General features: G+C 40.8%; 1 protein-coding gene across 3 annotated transcripts in view; it reads right to left on the bottom strand.

Annotated features, from left to right (window-relative positions):
* Positions 1 to 12131: 12131 nt before the first annotated feature.
* Positions 12132 to 14174, bottom strand: part of APOO (apolipoprotein O) — a 58227-nt gene continuing 56184 nt past the window's right edge. For all 3 annotated transcript variants that reach the window (XM_036305772.1, XM_036305771.1, XM_036305770.1), the window contains one exon: positions 12132 to 12392. Coding sequence is in view for 1 of the 3 variants with exons in the window: in XM_036305771.1 (XP_036161664.1) it covers positions 12387 to 12392 (6 nt within the window). In the remaining 2 variants the exon portion in view is untranslated. The remainder of the gene's footprint in view (positions 12393 to 14174) is intronic.

Here is a 14174-nt window from a genome sequence, read left to right as displayed (position 1 = left end):
TAGGTCCTTCACAGCAAAGGGTACATGACGAGACCAGCAAGGGGAAGAAAACTCAGGTGCAACCTGGGTAAATCCATGCACAGGCCTTGGAGGCTCTACCTCCCAGCCTAGAAGTAAGCTCCTTTCCCAGCAGAAAACAAAAGCAGCCAATGCTTTGCCTAGGGAAGCCCATTAGAGACTCAGCACCCAGGGTTTTTACTGGGGGCCGGTCACACAAGCACCCTCTGCCCAGGAACTACCAAAATTCTTGAATCTCAGGAGGATATCAGGTATTTGAGTAAATCACATCATTTGCACAATCTCTAAGACCTACACAGAGACCATGGCACTCACTCAAGCTCTAATTTGAAGTTTACTTATGGAAACATTCAAATTTGTCATCATTTCAGTGGGTTGAAGTTGATCCTACCTATGAATAAATAATAAGTACACTACAACAGTTATTAATATATTATATTATAGTATGTTTAAGGTACTAAAAGATTTTTAAGGACAGTGGTATATCTTCTTATACAAACATATAGATTTTTAATTAACCATATGTATTCATTAAAGCAGAACCTACACGATTTCAACTGGTGCTATCCTCAGACAGGTGTTTATCTTGTCTACATATAATAACATTAAGGAATGAGCTAGAGAAATGCAACAAGGGGCCCCAAAAGCCCAACCCGGGGCTCATTCTTGCTGGACTTGCTGGGAACAGGTGTTCTAAGGGGAAAACAGTGGAGAGTGTGAGTTAGGTCCTAACTCAGGAAAAGGAAAATCATCCAGCTCTGGTCGGCAGCTCAATGGTTTGAGCATCAGCCTGCTCACCAAGGGGTTGTGGATTCGATTCCTAGTCAATCAAGGGTAGGTACCTGGGTTGCAGGTTCAATCCTCAGCCCCCATTGGGAAGCATGTGGGAGGCAACCGATTTATGTGTCTCTCTCACACAGATGTTTCTCTCTCTCTTTCTCACCCCTCTTTTCTTCCCTCCCACTCTCTGTAGAAAGCAATGAAAAAAATGCCTTTGGGTGAGGATTAACAAAACAAACAAACAAACAAACAAACAAACACACAAAAAAGTAAAATCATCCATCCAAAGCCAATGGTTCCTGTTTTATCAGACTCATTTCCTCTGGTTCCTCTCCTTCCTTCTCTAAAGAAGTTAGTGTAAACAAAAAATGTAAAACAAAAACAACTGCCTATGTACATTGAATTTATGTATTAGATAAATATCCTTGGGTGCTTCTTTGCATAAGACCAATATTGGAATCACTATCAGGTTGTTAATCTGTGTCTTATGATGCTGCTGCTCTTTGTCTTCGTATCTGAATTGTAAACTGTATTTCTCCCCTCTGCCCAACATAACAGACTATCTAGACCAGTGGTTCTCAACCTTCCTAATGCCACGACCCTTTAATACAGTTCCTCATGTTGTGGTGACCCCCAACCATAAAATTATTTTCGTTGCTACTTCATAACTGTAATTTTGCTACTGTTATGAATCATAATGTAAATATCTGATATGCAGGATGTATTTTCATTGTTACAAATTGAACATAATTAAAGCATAGTGATTAATCACAAAAACAATATGTAATGATATATGTGTTTTCCGATGGTCTTAGGCGACCCCTGTGAAAGGGTCGTTCAACCCCCAAAGGGGTCGCGACCCACAGGTTGGCGACCCACAGGTTGAGAACCGCTGATCCGGACCATGCACTCAATGGTGCTTAATAAGTCGAGAGCGGGGAGAGTCACAGAGACTGAAGGCCTTTAGACAGCACCTAGCCCAACCCCCTCTGGTTTTAGATTTGGAAGTCAGAAACACAGGGACACATGCTCTCTTGTTGCTGACAAATCCAATGCCGATGGGTACCCTCAAAGGCTCGATTGAAACCAAATCATAACAAAAATTTGAACTTCAAATAATTTCCTCAGCACAAATTTTGCAATGCATACATCAATGCATTAGGTCAGCATTGTGGGTACACTAAGAAGAAAGATAGTTGTCCCAGCCTCAGGATATTACAGTCTACTAGAGATCAAATGTGAACTAACAAGGGTAGAGTATGTATGAGGCCGTAAAAAGTCTAGAAAGTGGCCCTAGCTGGTTTGGTTCAGTGGATAGACTGATGGCCTGCGGACTAAAGGGTCCTGGGTTTGATTCCCAGTCAAGGGCATGTACCTCAGTTGCAGGCCAGATCCCTGGCCCTGGTCGGGGCAGATGCGGGAGGCAACCAATCAATGTGTCTCTTTCATATCTATGTTTCTCTGTGTGTGTGTCTGTCCCCCTACTTCCACTTTCTCTAAAAATCAATGGGAAAATACCCTTGGGTGAGGATTAACAACAACAACAACAAAAAGAAATCTAGAAAGTGAACCAGGAGTTCAGAAAGAAAAGGTTTTCATGTCTGGAAACTCAGTTCTTCAGAAGTGTAAGCGTGATGGTGAATTCCCCAGGAGTACAAACAAGGTAAAAAGGTTTTACAAGGGTGCAAGCTCTCCCTAAATCTCACATCTTGATACTTGAAATGTGTAACAAGAACAGAAGGTGTCCCAAGGGGAAAACAGCAATCACACAAAGAAATAAATTAGTAATAAGTTAAGCATCATTAGGTCAACGGGACCACCAAAAAGCCAGTAACACGAAGTGAGGAGTGGTAAACAGCGCCAGGTTTGCTTAACAGAACAGAAAGGACACTTTTTCCTCTCCCACCCTCACCAACACAGGCAAATGGGGTGCATAGTGCAGGGAAAGCCCTGGTGCACAACGGCCAATTCCGGGGCTGAAGGGCCTCTGCAGGGCTAACAATGCACTAAGCAGTCTCTGATTTTCGTCATGGAAACAACCTGATTTTCAATCCCAGGGAACATGCCCTCAAACAGATCACAGCCTCCCACTTGAGCAATGTTGTAATAAGCAATGTTGTAATAAGCATCCTGATAAAGGATTCAGAAAATGAGTCAGAGTTATGACCCGCAAATACCATAGATATGAAGACACACCATAACCTACTAAAACTTTAATAGATGGAAAGAAATGTATCATATTGCATTCATTACAGGATGGGCCCTGTTTGACACAAGGAACCAAAATTTACAAAGTAAACGAGATTTTTAATATAAATTTCCTTGTTTTTCTTATAATTTGTCATTTTTATTTGTGTCAATGTTATATAGGCACAGGGTTTCAAGAGTCAAACAGGATGACAAAGTCCAGAGTAAGTAGAAGGAAGGAAATAATAAAGACAGGAGCAGAAATAAATGAGACTAAAAAAATAATACAAAAGATCAAGGAAACCAAGAACTGGTTCTTTGAAAAGATAAACAAGATTGATAAACTTTTAACCAGACTCATCAAGAAAAAGAGAGAGGACTCAAATAAATAAAATCAGAAATGAAAGAGGAGAAGTAACAACTGACTCCACAGAAATACAAAGGATTGTAAGCAAATACTATAAACAACCATATGCCAACAAACTGGACAAGCTGGGCAAAATGGAAAAATTCCTAGAAAAATATAATCTTCCAAAACTGAATCAGGAAGAATCAGAAAACCTGAATATACCAATAACACCTTATGAAGCAATAATAAAAAGAAATCCCAGCAAACAAAAGTCATCTACTGGATGGCTTTATAGGCAAGTTTTACCAAACACTATCTTCCTCAAACTATTCCAAAAAATTCAGGAGCAGGGTAGACTTCCAAGCTCTTTTTACAAGGCCAGCATGATCCTAATTCCAAAACCAGATAAAAACACTACAAGAAAGAAAATTTTAGGCCAATACTCCTGATGAACATAGATGCTAAAATCCTCAACAAAATATTAGCAAACTGGATCCAGCAATACATTAAAAATATAATATAGCATGATCAAGTGGGATTTATTCAAGGGATGCAAGGTTGGTACAATATTTATAAATCAATACATGTGATACATTCACATAAACAAAATGAGAGATAAAAATTACATGATTATATCAATAGATGCAGAAAAAAACTTTTGGTAAAATCCAGCACCCATTTAATGACAAAAACTTTCAGCAAGGTGGGAATAGAGGGACCATGCCTCAACATAATAAAGGCCATATATAACAAACCTACAGCCAACATCATACTCAATGGGCAAAAACTAAAAGTGTTTCTCTTAGGAACAGGAACAAGACAGGGGTGTCCCCTTTCACCACTGTTATTCACAACTAGAGGCCCGGTGCATGGATTCATGCCCTGGTGGGGTCCCTTGGCCTGGCCTGCAGGGATTGGGTGAAACTGGCTCTCCAACATCCCCTGAGGGGTCCCGGATTGCGAGAGGGTGCAGGCCAGGCTGAGGGACCCCACCAGTGCACGATCGGTGCTGGGGAGGGACCACGGGAGGGCTCCAGGGTGTGTCTGGCCCATCTTACGCAGTCCTGATCGGGGCTGATTGGGGCTGGCTGGCTGGGGAGGGACCATGGGAGGGCTCTGGGGCATGTCTGGCCCATATCACCCAGTCCCAATCAGGGCTGATCAGGGCCGAGGAGGGACCATGGGAGGGCTCAAGGGCGCGTCTCACCCAGTCCCGATCGTCTGGACCCCAGCAGCAAGCTAACCTACCAGATGGAGCGTTTGACCCCTGGTGGTCAGTGCGCATCATAGCGACTTGCTGAACGAACGGTCGGACACTTAGCATATTAGGCTTTTATTATACAGGATAGTACTAGAAGTCCTAGTCACAGTGATCAGACAAGAAGAAATAAAAGGCATTCAAATTAGAAAGGAGGAAGTAAAACTGTCATTGTTTGTACATGACATGATATTGTACATAGAAAACCCTAAAGACTCCACCAAAAAACTACATCTAATAAATGAATTTTGCAAAGTAGCAAGATACAAAGTTAATATTCAGAAATCGGTGGCATTTTTATACACCAATAATGAACTATCAGAAAGAGAAACTAAGAAAACAATCCCATTTACTGTTACAACAAAAAATAAGGTATATAGAAATAAACTTAATCAAGGAGGTAAAAGACCTGTACTCGGAAAATCATAGGACATTAAAGAAAGAAACTGAGGAGGATACAATTAAGTGGAAGCATATACTGTGTTCATGAAATGGAAGAATTAACATCATTAAAATGTCCATATTACCCCAAGAAATCTATAGAGATTCAATGCAATCCTCATTAAAATACCAATGGCATATTTCACAGATCTAGAACAAATATTTCAAAAACTTATATGGAACCAAAAAAGATCCTGAATAGCCTTAGCAATCTTGAGAAAAAAGAACAAAGTTGGAGGTATCACAATACCTGATATCAAAATTTACTACAAAGCCATTGTAATCAAAACAGCCTGGTACTGCCCTGGCCAGTTTTCTCAGTGATTAGAGCGTCAGCCCGCAGACCAAAGGGTTGAGGGTTTGATTCCTGGTCAAGGGCACATACCTTGGTTGCTGGTTCGATCCTCAGCCCGGGTCAGGACTCATGCAGGAGGCAACCAATTAATGTGTCTTTCTCACATCAATGTTTCTCTGTCTCTCCCCCGCCTCCTTTTCACTCTGTCTCAAAATCAATGGACAAAATATCCTTGGGAAAGGATTTAAAAAACAACAACCAGCCTGGTACTGGCATAAGAACAGGCATACAGATCAATGGAACAGAAGAGTGAGCCTCTATGGTCAATTAATATTTTACAAAGGAAGCAAGAGCATACAATATAGGAAAGACAGTCTCTTCAATAAATGGTGTTGGGAAAACTGGATAGGTCCATGCGAAAAAAAGGAAAATAGACCTTCAATAAATACCATACACAAGAATAAACTCAAAAAATGGATAAAAGACTTAAATGTAAGGTGCAAAACCATAAAAATCCTGGAAGAAAACATAGGCAGTAAAATCTCAGACATCTCTCCTAGCAATATTTTTGCTGACACATCTCCCAGAAAAAAAACAAAGGAAAAAATAAACAAATGGGACTACATCAAACTAAAAAGCTTCTGCACAGCAAAAGAAACCAGCATCAAAATGAAAAGGGAACCTATTTTGTAGAACATATTTACCAATGACACATCTGATAAGGAGTTGATTTCCAAAATATATAAATAACTCATACAACTCAACACCAGGAAGACAATTTAAAAATGGGCAAAAGACCTGAAGAGAAACTTCTCCAAAGAGGACATACAGATGGCCAATAGACATATGGAAAAATGCTCAACATCACTAGTCATCAGAGAGATGCAAATTAAAACCACAATGAGATATTACCTTGTACCTGTCAGAATGGCTACCCTCACTAAATCAACAAACAACAAGTGTTGTCAAGGATGTGGAGAAAAAGAAATCCTTGTGCACTGCTGGTGGAAATGCAGGCTGGTGCAGCCACTGTGGAAAACAGATGGAGTTTCCTCAAAAAATTAAAAACAGAACTTCCATTTGACCCAGCGATCCCACTTCTGGGAATATATCTTAAGAATCCCAACATACCAATCAGAAATAATATATGCATCCCTATGTTCATAGCAATGTTATTTCCAATAGCCAAGATCTCGAGGCAGCCCAAGTGCCCATCGGTAGTAGATGAGTGGATAAAAAAAGCTGTGTGCCCAGCCTGTGGGGCTCAGTGGTTGAGCAACGGCCCACGCACCAAGAGGTCATTCTTTTTGTGTGTGTGTGTGTGTGTGTGTTTTTAGTCACTGGTTTTGATTCCTGGTCAGGGCACATGCATGGGTTGTGGGCTTGATCCCCAGCAGGGCCAAGCAGGAAGCAGCCAATTGATGTTGCTATTTCTCTCATCAATGTTTCTATCTCTCCCCTTCTCCCTAAAAATCAATGAAAACATATTTTTTTAAAAAGCTGTGGTACATTTACACAAAGGAATATTATACAGCTGTAAAAAAGGATCTTACACTTTGTGACAGTATGGATGGACCTGGAGAGTATTATGCTAAGCGAAATAAGCCAGTCAGAGAAAGAGAAATACCATATAATCTCACTTATATGTAGAATCTAATGAATAAAATAAACTGATGCACAAAATAGAACCAGAGGCATGGATACATGGAACACACTGACAGAGGTCAGAGGGGATGCGGGAGAGAGACTGGATAAAAGGTGAAGAGATTAGCTGAATCCATGGACACAGACAACATGTGGTGATGACCAGAGGGGGGAGGGTTGGGGCTGGGTGGAGGTGGATAAAAGGGAAGGGAAAATGGGAAACATCTGTAATAGTGTCAACAACTTTTTAAAGAAAAGTCAGTTATCACTAATTCTGTTGCAAAAAATAAAATCCCATTTTCTCCCTCTTCCCATTCTTTCCTTGTATGCTAATGTCATCTTCAAAATTCCCTTCCTCTAGTCTTCCTGGGGTTTCAGGAGAAAATAATGTATATATTCTGACACTTAGGCCACTTTCTTATGATTTAGAAGAGACATGTGAAATACAGAAACTAAAAATGACTTTTAATTTCCAAATCTGTTCAGCACTGCTAAGCAAACAAACCGTGAAATAGTGAAATGCCTGCCTTATGAAAACAAGCATTTTCTCCATCCAGAAATTTCCTTGGCTATCATTTCATAAACATAAATAAGCTTGAACTTCGGTCACGTCTGGAGTTTGACCTAATTGTACCTTTAGAACTATGAGCTGGCTAATTACTGACCTGAAATCTGAACCTATCAGAAGGGAAACAAAACATCAGACAGGAGGTGTACAGGGTAAAAACCAAAACCTCAAGCAAGTTTCTTTCAACCAGTGGTGAATGGAACCATTAACTCAAGTATTTACCTTAATTAAAATTAAGCCTTGGGTGAGAGTTTAGTCCCACAAATATATAGTTGGTCTCCCTGTCAGTGGTGTCTGTATTAGGCTGGGTGGGTGTGATAAATTAAAAAGTGAAAACTTTTACATTCGGGATAAATCATTCAGCTCACATAATAAGCATGGATACTATTAGTCACAAAGAAAACTGTTTCTCAAACTATCAAGCCTTCCCCAAAAGATGAGTGGATTCATTAAAACAGAACAGACAACTAAGAGAACAGAGCCTCTGTCTCTTTTCCCACTGAATTCAAAGATTCTGAATTTTATCTTTAAAACTAATACAAATCAGTAGTAATACTCACTACCTGGCCTAATTCTAACTGCCATTGATTTGGTAGTAAACCACAAACAAGCCACATTTTTCCATCTGTATATGTGAATCCAGGCATTTTGCCTCAACTGAATTTTCTCTAGGCCACCTGGATATGTCACTGATCCATTAGGGATGTGCTACTGGGCTGGAATCTAGCACTTAGGACAAAAAGTGCTGACCCTACCACTGTTTTTTTTTAATATATTTTTATTGATTTCAGAGAGGAAAAGACAGGGAGAGATGGAAACATCAATGATGAGAGAATCATTGATTGGCTGCCTCCTGCACACTCCCTATTGGGGATCAAGCCCGCAACCCAGGCATATGCCCTTGACCGGAATCGAACCTGGGACCCTTCAGTCCATAGGCTGACGCTCTATCCACTGAGCCAAACCAGCTAGGGCCCTACTACTACTGTTTTGATTTTGTCCCAAGAGGTGCCACCAGTGACAACATTGATGAAGACATTCTTTTTTTTAAAACATATGTTTTTATTTATTTTAGAGATAGAGGAAGGGAGAAGGATAGAGAGAAACATCGATGAAGAGACACATCGACCGGCTGCCTCCTGCACACACACCCCCCCCCCCCCACTGGGGACCACGCGCATAACCGGAGCATGTACCCTGACCGGGAATCAAATCGGGACCTCTCGGTTCATGAGTCCATGCTCAACCGTTGAGCCACACCGGCCAGGCATGAAGATATTCTTTACTGCCCCTACTCCCTTTTGTTCCCACTGAAGCAACTGCCTTTAAATCCTGATTTCCAACGAAGTAATTTTTCTTAGGACTCCAATTACCACATTATCACAGAACAGACTACACCACATTTTTCTCCTTAGGTGAGCTAAAATTACTGTTTGGTAGAGAATGTTCCTTCTAAATTCCCTAAAGTTATTCAGATAGAACTATGTTGACTAAGTTACACATAAATTGGATTGAAGTTCATAGTTTTGTTATAAGGAGAAATGGACAGAGGAAACAGAATAAAAAGTATAAACACTAAGTAGAGTATCCCTGCAGGACAGAGAAAAACAGTACAAGTATACTGAAGTCAGGAATAAACCAAGGAAGAAAAGAAATAAAACAGCGCTCTGAAAGTATAAGGAGCTGGAGAAATGCAAGATACTATGATTTGCAAATCTTATATTCCCTACAGTTGGGTGTTCCTGGAAGGCATGCAAAAAGTGTTAAATATAAAAAGAAGGCAGCACTGGACATAAAAACCACAAAAGGGAAAGATCATAGTAAAAAGGGTAACTGAGTTATACTGGCTGGGAATGAGCCTCCTGCTGTCCTAGGTAAGGGCCAGGTACCACTAGGAGCCAGCTCTGTGACCACCCTCCCTCCCCCACCTCTACATCCCCCTCGGAGGAGTTAAGAGGTTTTAAGGCAATTTTTTAATATTGAATGAACAGTTAAAAGGGGGAAGTAATACCTTACAGTTAGGAGACACTCAAATACTTTTTGTTGTTGTTGTTAATCCTCACCTGAGGATATTTTCCATTGATTTTTAGAGAGAGTCGAAGGGAGAGGGAGAGACAGAGAGAAACATCACTGTGAGTGAGACACATAGTTTGGTTGCCTCCTGCATGCACCCCAACCAGGGCCAGTCCTGGGGAACCGCCAACCAAGGTATGTGCCCTTGACTGGAATCGAATCCAGGACCCTTCAGCCCGTGGGCCGACACTCTATCCACTGAGCCAAACTGGCTAGGGCTCAGATACCTTTTGATTAATGATCTCTAGAGCATGCTATGATGTGGGCCATTTCTTCATCTTCTTTAGACCAAGCAACCTCAAGAACAAGGAAACTTGTGGAATCTCTACTTTTGGGAGGTGACATAGGAAGACAAGTCAATGGGAAAGGCCTGAAATAATAATATAATGAGATATAATAAGAAAATATAGCCGAAACCGGTTTGGCTCAGTGGATAGAGCGTCGGCCTGTGGATTGAAAGGTCCCGGGTTCGATTCCGGTCAAGGGCATGTACCTGGGTTGCGGGCATATCCCCAGTGGGAGATGTGCAGGAGGCAGCTGATCGATGTTTCTCTCTCATCGATGTTTCTAACTATCTCTCTCCCTTCCTCTCTGCAAAAAATCAATAAAATATATTTTAAAAAAAAAGAAAATATAATGAGATATAATTTAGGCACAGCTTTACTATATTGAAACTAGAAGCCTGGTGCCCAAATTTGTGCACCGGCAGGGCCCCTCGGCCTGCCCGGTGGGGACTGGGCCGAAACCAGCTCTCCGACATTCTCCGAGGGGTCCCAGATTTCGAGAGGGCGCAGGCCAGTCAGAGTGACCCGACTGGTGCACGATCAGGGCCGGGGAGGGACTGTGGGAGGGCTCCAGGGCGTTGTCGGCCTGTTTCGCCCAGTCCCGATCAGCGGGACCCCAGTAGCAAGCTAACCTACTGATCGGTGCGTCTGCCCCTGGTAGTCAGTGTGCATCATAGTGACTGGTCGAATGGTCGAACGCTTAGCATGAGGCTTTTATTATATAGGGTGATTGTTACAGTAACACAAAAGTATTTCAGCATAAAAGGAAGTAAAAGACTTCTGGGTCACTAGCAGGATTATTATAGGGACAAATGTGTCTCAGCTCATCAATCCAGTAACAATGCTGGCACCATTCCTGTCATTTTGAATCTATCAAATATATATTTTAAATATATTTTATTGATTTCTTACAGAGAGGAAGGAAGAGGGATAGAGAGTTAGAAACATCGATGAGAGAGAAACATCGACCAGCTGCCTCCTACACACTCCCTACTGGGGACGTGCCCGCAACCAAGGTACATGCCCTTGACCGGAATCGAACCCGAGACCCTTCAGTCCGCAGGCCGACGCTCTAGCCAATGAGCAAAACTGGTTAGGGCTCAAATATATTTAATATTAACACGTGCATGTTCCATTTGCGTATTACTATTTTACCAACTCCTATCAATTCTTGAAGGTCAACAATTAGGAATTAAATTGATGCTACAGGAATACAAAAATGACTTTTAATTTCCAAATCTTTCACATACTGTTCCCCACCATCCTTCCTGGCTGGCTGACAAGTCAAAAGAGGCTCCTGCTATTCTCACCAGCACTGGGAACATGGAGTTCAATGAGCTGGGCATTCAGTGGCCACAAAGGCGAATACAAGGCCTACATACAGAGAACCAACACACACAAGCACATAGCATTCCCACACTGGCAGAGGACAAAGCCTACTTCATTAAGCATCTCCCACTGGCAATGAAGAACTGGAAGCTCTGTACAAGCTGGGAGGCAACAGCACACAAGGGTTCCCACTCACTATTTTCTTTTGTATGTCTTATAACCAGAGTCAGGCAGACTGTTACTTACAGGTTTTGTTCCTTGTGCTGGCCCTTGAAGCATTGTCTCTTGGTTCCAGAGCCACTCTTCTAGACTCGACTCTGTTGTGGGGCACAGACTCTGCAGATTGCTGGCTGATGCTGCTCTAAGAAGAGTAAATTAGCCCAGCCGGTGTGGCTCAGTGGTTGAGCATTGACCTATGAACCAGGAGGTCACGGTTTGATTCCTGGTCAGGGCACATGCCTGGGTTGTGGACTCGAACCCCAGTGTGGGGCGTGCAGGAGGAAGCCGATCAAGATTCTCTCTCATAACTGATAATTTCGCTCTCTCCCTCTCCCTTCCTCTCTGAAATCGATAAAAATATATTTTTAAAAAATATGTATTTTTTTAAAAGAATAAAGTTTTCACATACACACTCATACACAAACACATGTACATTCAGAGATACACAACACAATACAAGCCAAACACACATATACTCAGAGACATCCACATACATGCCACACATACCCACACATACATGTATACTCAGACACACATCACATATACGCAGCACATACATGCACACTCAGAGACACACACACACATAAATGTATACTCGAGACACACCACACATACACCACATACACACAATGGCACTAGATACACTTGAACAGTCGCTCCATAATATGGGGGAGGGGAAGCAGGACAACTTTTTTAACTTGGAATTTTAATTATGTACATAAATAGCAACATGAGAACAATAAGTTCAAAGGCATGTACATTATCTGGAGGTGAAAAGATTTCAGGTTAGTCCCTTTGTAGTATGACATCACCCAAGGTAACACTGAGGCCTAGTGTAGTTTTTCCTGAAGAAAAAAGCCTGTTTACTACATTCAATAATGACATCTCTTCCATTTTTCTGTAGAAACACTGGTTTATTGTATGGAGTTTCCAATGTTTACCTATAACTAAAAGAAAAATAACGTAAGTAAACTTTGCCAGAATAAATAAAAACAATGCTACAATTTGCACTTTGAAAATTCTTTAGGTTTACACAGAGAAACCGTAACAAATATTTCCATTAGCATTATACGACCATGAGGCTCATAAGGAGCAAGAGAAAAGCGTAATTATTCTCATTTTATAGACAGGCACTAAATACCAGAAAGGTTTTGTGTTTCATCAATACCACATTCATATTTTCAACTGGCTGTGTATCTGAGCTAATTAAACAGATGGATGGATTTATAAATAATAAATAAATGCCTAGTCCTGGCTCAATTAGTTGAGTGCCGTCCCATGCACGGAAAGGTGGTGGGTTCCATTCCTCGTCAGGGCACACCCCCAGGTTTGGGGTTCGATCCCCACCTGAGGTGTGTGTGGGAGACAACACATCAATGTTTCCCTCTCACACTAATGTTCTCTCTCTTTCTCCCTAAAAAATCAATTAAAACATTAAATAAATAAATGCTTAAGTGGCACAGCAACACCCACCTCACCCTTTCTGAAAACTAAACAACTCTATTTTTGTTCATCTGTTGGAGAACATGATTATATTACTGTCAGTCTGACATCTACCTTTCCTCGCATCACCCCATCATTCTTTTCTGGAATGAGATACACAGCAATTCAGACACACCAAAGGTAAACCGGCTCTTCTCTATAGTGCTTTTCCTCCTAGTATGTAAAGAATCTACTTAGCAATTAGAGGTTTATAAATATTTTAGAGGCCAGTGACTACTCCTTTGATCTTCTAAGATAACACCAAAAATTATTAAATTAAACATGTAAACCACTAGCTTACCTTTTCTATCTCAGTTCATTAATCTGTTTTGGACTTCTCTAAGAATTCAAGAGATTTACTGAACTGCTAAAAACCACAAACTGGAAACAATCTATACTAGTAAGGATTCAATAGATCATGGTAGTCCATACTGGGAAATTATTATGTAGCTAAAGGAGTGACATAGATTCAGAAGTACCAACAAGGAAAATGTACACAATATATTAAGTGAAAAAAGGCAAGTTCATTAATTCAATATAGTTAAACATTGCATGGTCTATGAAATATTCTTACCAAAAAAAAAAATTGAACCTAAATCTGATTAAACCTTCAGATCCATCAGTTTATAGGAAATGCACAGAAGAGAGGAACCAAGAGATAAACAAAATGACACTAAATGGATATACTCAGCCACAGCCACATGGGAAATCCTAAGGACAAATAAGCCAAGGTTTTCAACAAATAAATAGCAAGGAAAAATGAGGGAGAAGGAACTATTACAGTTTAAAAGGGGCTTAAGAGACCTATCAGTCAAATACAATGAGCTGATCTTGTTTAGATCCTGATTCAAACAAACCAAGTATAAAAAGTTATTAATGAGACAATCAGGGAAGTCTGCTTATTGTCTGACTATTTGGATGATATTAAGGAATTAGTGTTAATTTCTTTAAGTGTGATAGTAAAATTGCAATATGTGCCTTCATGGAGTTTTCAGTGTTCTTGTGAAACAATACAAGGAATATGATCTTATTCTGTCAAAAAAACAAAAGTACACATGGATGCATATTAATAGATAGGGAGAAGGTCTAGAATGATATACCACAATATTAACAGAAATTACCTCTAGGAAAGGAATATAAGGCAAGTTTTTTAAAAAATTTTTTTACAAGCCGAAACCGGTTTGGCTCAGTGGATAGAGCGTCGGCCTGCGGACTGAGAGGTCCCGGGTTCGATTCCGGTCAAGGGC

The sequence above is a fragment of the Myotis myotis genome, unplaced genomic scaffold (genome assembly GCF_014108235.1).
Source record: "Myotis myotis isolate mMyoMyo1 unplaced genomic scaffold, mMyoMyo1.p scaffold_m19_p_4, whole genome shotgun sequence".
NCBI classification, from domain to species: Eukaryota; Metazoa; Chordata; class Mammalia; order Chiroptera; family Vespertilionidae; genus Myotis; species Myotis myotis.
Note: the sequence above shows the minus strand (reverse complement) of the source record. Positions and strands in the feature narration are given on the sequence as shown.